This window comes from Cicer arietinum, chromosome 4 (genome assembly GCF_000331145.2).
Source record: "Cicer arietinum cultivar CDC Frontier isolate Library 1 chromosome 4, Cicar.CDCFrontier_v2.0, whole genome shotgun sequence".
Taxonomy (NCBI): Eukaryota; Viridiplantae; Streptophyta; class Magnoliopsida; order Fabales; family Fabaceae; genus Cicer; species Cicer arietinum.
The window spans coordinates 60,605,532-60,612,446 of record NC_021163.2 but is presented as its reverse complement, the minus strand read 5'-3'; the positions used below and the strand labels follow the sequence as shown (position 1 = coordinate 60,612,446).

The 6,915-nt window shown below is 32.3% G+C and overlaps 1 protein-coding gene across 2 annotated transcripts in view; it reads right to left on the bottom strand.

Moving 5' to 3' along the window:
* The window catches only part of LOC101501282 (sister chromatid cohesion protein PDS5 homolog C), a 10,600-nt gene extending 5,852 nt beyond the window's left edge, over window positions 1–4,748 (bottom strand). The window contains exons 1-5 of one of the 2 annotated variants that reach the window (XM_004498731.4): window positions 4,375–4,748; window positions 1,489–1,692; window positions 1,198–1,379; window positions 143–269; window positions 7–35 (exon numbers count right to left, since the gene is read on the bottom strand). In XM_004498731.4, the coding sequence (XP_004498788.1) occupies window positions 7–35; window positions 143–269; window positions 1,198–1,379; window positions 1,489–1,692; window positions 4,375–4,476 (644 nt within the window). In that variant the 5' untranslated portion in view covers window positions 4,477–4,748. The remainder of the gene's footprint in view (window positions 1–6; window positions 36–142; window positions 270–1,197; window positions 1,380–1,488; window positions 1,693–4,374) is intronic. The other variant, XM_004498732.4, reaches the window with a different exon arrangement.
* Between the last annotated feature and the right edge of the window lie 2,167 nt (window positions 4,749–6,915).

Here is a 6,915-nt window from a genome sequence, read left to right as displayed (position 1 = left end):
CTTTCCCCTAACTTTCGAGCAATTGGCATAACTTCCTGAATCATAATGACAGAAACCAAGACAATAGTAAGAAATTCATGATAAAATATGTTTCAGTTTCATAATCATGATCTATTAAAATGAACGAAATAAAATTTCCAACCTCATTATCTTTCTTTACACTATCTAAGATTGGAGAGAGTAAGTCAAGAGATATATCTTCACTTTCCTCAATAACAAGGACCATTATGGTTTCCATGGACAAGAAAACATTTCCTGGGTGATGTTCCCTGAAAGTTTTAAACAAAGCTGCTTAGAACTATATTCACGCATCTAGCATCCAACTAGATAAAGAAACCAGAAATACACTACAACTACAATTACTGCTTCTAGTAATAATTTCATATTCAATTCAGACCATAGACAAAATCATTTCACCTCATCTGGCTTGTATTAGTCTGAAGAAATATGTCACAGAATCTAATATTTAATTACTGTTGAAATAAATTAGCTGCCTCTTTTATCTTATATATATATATGGAGCATGTCAAATGAGGAGTTTTACAATGAGGGTTAAATTTTAACCATACAACCATACATAGATGGTCATGATTAAGAGTTATTTAAGTAGCACACGATCACTTAAAAAAATCATATGACTTTTTCTTCTAATCTTGACCATCCATGTATGATTGTGCGGTCAAGATTTAACTTTCTCACCCTCTCATTGTAAAACTCCTCTCATTTGATATGCTCCCTATATATATATATATTCACTTTGCAAAGCATACAATGACTGAGTGCAATAAAAGTCCACATTCAGTTGCACACAAAAAAAGGAAGGCATAGTGGCATACCACAAAAGAAACATTGACATCATTATCTAATACTTACTACTTAGAACCAATAATGATAATGATATCAGTCATTAAAGTTCAGAACCAAATGGAACAACAACCCTACCATTCAGTCAAAAGCAAATTTCTCAATACAAACATCTAAAGATTATATATCAAGTATGAGGATAAAAATTGATATTCATGAATATGCAAAAGTCCAACTTCGCCTCGAGATATAAGCCTAAACACAGCGTATAAAGCTTGATAATCCTACTCTTACAAGTCGGTTTTGTGTGGTCAAGTTCGGCATAAAATCTAAGAAATGCATTACAAAACATCTCGAAGCTATAATGCTGGAATTATATACAACAGCTCTTACCTTATTGTCTTCAAGAAATGCTGAAACATCTCCAAAATGAGATCATCGCATTCAAGATCCAGCATTACCACACAAGACCTGACTTTTGCAACTGTTTCGAGGATTAAAATCCTCTTTTGGTACCATCGGTTTGAGCTATCATGTAGATTTTCAAATGAAGATACAATTAATCTAAAGACATCCTGAAAGAAAATGACACCATTAAACTCAACAAACATAGTTTGTAAAGAGCACAACAGTAGAATAGAATACAATTAATTTTAATTTAGAACAGAAAATAATCAAACACACCTTCATTTGGTCATCATCGTAAGGAGCATCAGGTGCAGTGATTCGTGTTATCTCACTGAAGCATGAGGCAACTGCAACTTTGACATCAACATCTAAATGCCTTACAAGTTTATTGGCAATTAATACTTTCAATGATGGAGAGAGTGCATTCTGCATAGATTCGGTAGGTGACTGTTCAACCCTTGATAGGCAACTTTCAACTTGCTGCAGTTCCAAGAAAGAAACGCAATATCAAGCACATGTGATAAATATTTTGGTCAGCCATTGTCTTGAGACCTACATAACTTCTTCAAGATGAGAAATTAATTAATGCTGTTATACTACAACAGAGTTACTAGTTGACATGGAAAGTTAGACAATGCTTTTTGACTTTTTGCAATTTTTGTTAAAATTAACCCCCGAAACAAATATACCGTATTAACAACATAGGAAAAATTAAAGCAAGTAAAGAACAAGTAACAAAATATTCAAACACACATCCAAGACTAAAGTAACTATGGTAATAGTGATTCATAAGAAACAGAACTCACAAATAAATTCAATGAGCGGAACACAAGCAGTGATGTAAAAATTTAAAAGTTAATGAGGAGGGTTGCAAGATTATATAAAATGTAGGATCGTAACAAGGTTTGTAAGATTCTACCAAAATGAAAAACTGTATATATATATATACACACACACACACACACAGTAATTTATTCATTTTTTTCATTTACATAATATTATTTAATATATATTGAATAAATGGTACCAAAGGCCCAAAGAAACAAAGCTAAAAGCCTCTGGGGAAGCAGACCCCAGCAGTCTCCCAAGAGAGGCACAAAAGAAAATCAGTAACGCAATCAAAAATCCTAAGCCGTATATCGAGAAAAACTAAAGTTGGCTAAGATGTCCCCACCTGGTCTATCTGATCTACACATCCCTCCCAACAAGGTAATAAATCTAGGAAATAATCAAATATGATAAGGATAGCCCGAGGAAATACCACCCTCCAACAGATGAATAACAACTAGAAAGTTACTCTCCACCAAGATCCGACAAAAACCACATTGAATACGCAAATGAATACCATTGAAAATACCTGAAAGCTCTGACAACACTAATATATGTTGATTATAAATTTTTATAACACTGATATTATTACTTAATATATATTATTTTGTTTCGATTATTATGGTATTTTTATATTAAAATAAAATTTGCATAAAACTATATGCTTATTAGATGGATGATATGTGCCAATTTTAATGAACCCTTTTAGCCATTATTATTTCAAGCTTTTTACCCCTTTTCCATAAAAGAGCCCACTTTAGTGACTGAGCACATGGGCCAAAAACAAAATACAGCCCAATTTTAAATAAGAGTGTGCCCTGACATCCCATCTAGGAATAAGAAACAAAACGTCTTCTGGCTGCTGCTGCTCACTCACGGAAAAGTGTCGTTGCAGCACTTGTGTTAAGAACCAGAGCAACAGAAACCAAATAGTGATTGGATTTGTCGGAAACCACCACTTGCAGGATAAGAAATTGTTGAACGCGAAAGAGCAAAGGTTGAGGGACTCTCCATCACGGATTAGGGGGAACCAGGACGCGCATCCTGGCAAGGAAATCATTTATTAGGGATTGCAAGAGAAACAATCTCACGATCTTTGTGATCTTGCACAGGATCTCACTTAACTGTGAACTCGCGTGTGCTCCAACTCATTCAGGGGTGGCAAGATCATAATATTTTGCAATCTTACAATTCAGATTGCTATCTGACAACAATTGCATCATAGGCACCAGCCACTAGAGGTAAACATCTTGCAATGTAATTTTTTTTTCCTTTTATTTGATGTGAAGGAACTAATTTACATTCACAGAGTACGCTACAACAATCAAAATTATACCTCATCAATTCAAAGATATCAAATTGCCCACGCCAAGAAAATGCATTCAAAACCCTATTGATTAACGAATATAATCGGTACTGTTTTTTCCTTATAAATAGATAACTAGGTATCCCAAGAAAAATATTATATTCCTAAAATTTTACAGTAATTAAAATCAATAACTAACATAACTAATTTAAACGCGATACGACAGGCACTTTAAATACCAATAAAGTAATACTTTTAAATTTCTTATTTTAGCTTGGCTTACAAAAACTAGTTATCCTACATTCCTTAATCCCTCTTTTTCTCTAGAAACAAATTTAGTAGAGCTTAATATATTTACAACAAACTGAGACATATACTTGATGGCACCGCCTATGCCCAGATATATAGCTGGTTTCTGATCGTTAATTCTGATAGAGTAGGTAAAAAAATCTGAATAAACTCAATATCAGCAAACAATTCATCTTTTTCCACTTACATTACTTGTTGGAAACTGGCCTTAACCTAATCAATAGATGCCAACATCCAAACTAATTTTGAGATTAGCAGACTTATTAATATTACCAATCAAACCTAGCTAGTCAGCACATTCAAGAAATGAGGCAACTGAGAAAGTAGTGCTCACAAATCAACAATCCAAATATCAAAACATAAACAATTGTGTACGACTCTAGTTCTATTTTCAATATTTTTCATCACGTACATCACTCAATTGAGGATTTCTACAAACAAAATTTATTTTCAGTTTTTTCAACCCCAAACATTTAACGAAGATCGTGAATTATGAACAAACAGCAACAAGCCATCATAAACAATTCAAAAAAACTCATAGAGAATCCATGCAATAAGGGCAAAAACATGGCATCGACAACATGCAAAATCAATTAAAGAAAAACTAGCGAACAAGCTCCATGCACAAAACAAACGAAACAAAATGCGAGAAAGAAAAAAACAGAGAAATAAAAAATTCAACGAAATTAAAAAAGAAAAAGAAGAGTGTGTTTATTTACACATAGAAGACTAAGTAAATCATCAACGGAAGAAGGAAGATCTACGAGCTTTTCCCCTGCTTCTAGAAGTTCCTCTTCAAGCTCCTTATCAGTGGAAGCCATTGTTACCGTGATTCAAGTCTCGTTCGTTGCAGATCTTGCAAACTCACTGCATCGAAACCCTAGAAAACACTAAAATCGATGCAATTAAACACAATTCGAAAAAACTTTAGGGTTTTTTGTCTTCTTTCTTTAACCTCCGTTTGTGAAAACAGAGAGAGAGAGAAAGAGAGTGAAGTTTGTTTTTGAGAAAATTTTGAGCACGAAAACGAAAAATAAATAAATATATGCGTGATTTTATATAGCAGCGTTATATTATTGATTTTTAATTTTTATAATTGTGCGATTTTAATTTAGGCGCTACAATGGAGAATCCATATTAGTTCGGATCTCGCGGGTTTGTAAATTTGAGTTGAATTTTGGTTTTGGAATCCGCCATTTGGATTTTTTCAATTTTCATGGGTATGGAGTGGGGTCCACGTGGCTTTTGCCTTTACATGGATGATGATATTATATCTTGCTTATTACCCTTTTCAATTCTGAGTTATGGTTTTTTAGCTTGTTGTGGATGCATACAATTACAGGTTACTGAGATTTGAAATAGTTCTATTTTAGTGTTATTGTGGTGAACTATTTTCTTGTTTATTATTTATATGTATGTAGCAGGCGAAATACATTTAATTAGTGTTTGTTTGTTTTGGTGGTAGGATTACGGAATTGCGCGGCAAGGTTGAGGTATCAAATTATAGCTTTGCAAATTATGCGGTAAAGTTGAAGCGCCAAATTGTAACTTTACAAATTACATGGCAAAGTGTATTAGGATGCCACAATTTTGGACAAGGTGTGGTTTGAACGCAAAACTATATATACTTCTAATATTTTTGCCTAAAAGAGTAAAAATGTTTTGTAAATTTTGATCTTTGGCTAAAAAGGATTTGTGTGCGTTTAAGGAAGCGAAAGAAAAAAAAAATTCTATTGTGATCCAATTCATTTTCATCCAATGATTGATATTATTTTGTATTCAATGGTCTAAACTGTGGAAGGATAATTTGCTTTGGCAATTAATTGAGTTTTTTTATATATTTGTTGATCAATCATCTCATGTTTTGAATATTAATATAATAAAAATGTATTATATTATTTAACATATTTTATTTTATTATAAATATCTATTACTGTGTTTTGGAAGTCAATGATTCGTCACTGAATAGATATTCGGTTGAAGTTATATGTGGTAACTTTTGGTTTGACTTACGATATTATTGGTATACATACAAAGTTTCTAAACATACATTATGTTTTATTTAGTTGAATGTCAATTTGGTCGCAACCATTAAATCACTTTATTGTCAATGTTATTCAAAGACCAACTAGCACTTGTTTTATTCTATTTTATTTGTTGCATAAAGTTAAAAAACTTGAATTACAAAATACAATTAACATTTTTAAGAAAATTATATATCTTTCTAATATGTCATTTTATTTCTATCTTTATCATGCACTCTACGATAACAACTATTACTGTTGAGATGAATGGATTAGTAAGGAAAAATAGTGTTCTTTGGTTGATATTGATATTGTATACTGTGAGTAAATTGAGACAAATATTTTACTAAAATGTCAAACATAATGAAATCGAGGGAGTATGACAGAGGATGAGATTTTCACCCCAAATTTTTTTAATATCTATCTATATGAAATTATAATACGATGACACGTGATTAATTACACACACATAAGTTAATAAATTTTATTCGTAATAACCCACAATACAATCTACGTGTAACAAAACGTATTTATATGTGAGCATACTCCTCTATCAGAGTAAGTTGTGTCCATTCTATTAGACTAAGTTGTGTTGAAAAGTATGGGGGCACGAGAGAAGCATCAAGTCAAATGCTTCAGGATCCACAAAAAACTTTAACCTCACATCTCAACCTAAAATTTTAATGCAAATTGATATATGGGTCACTTATTTTATATATTTAACATTTTGCTAATTCATAATTGATGTGAGACTTAATGACTTACACTTGAATACAATATTCTACCCCTCCAGTATGAGTATCCTACATCTTATACTTGCATCGTTGTAATTACCAATAGGACAAACTTTTTAACTACATTGTTAAGAAGGCTTTCGATACGATAATCCAATAATAGGATTCCATCCTGCTCCCCACAAAGTCAAACTATTGCTCTAATACCACTTGTTGATAAGTCCACGAGAACAGCAACGAGCCAAATGCTACAGGATCACAAGAGACTTTGACACCACTTTTTCACTCAAAACCTTAACGCAGTGAGTATATGGGTCACATCTTTTATATATCTAAAATTTTGTTAATTAACAGTTGATGTTGTACTTAATCATTCACATTTGAACCTTACAAGTTGAAACATGGAAATTGGAATTACCTCATATCATAGTGAAAATTATTACCTTGACTATGTATTTATTAAGCATTTCATCTCAAGGGGTACATAAATTGGTTATAGCGG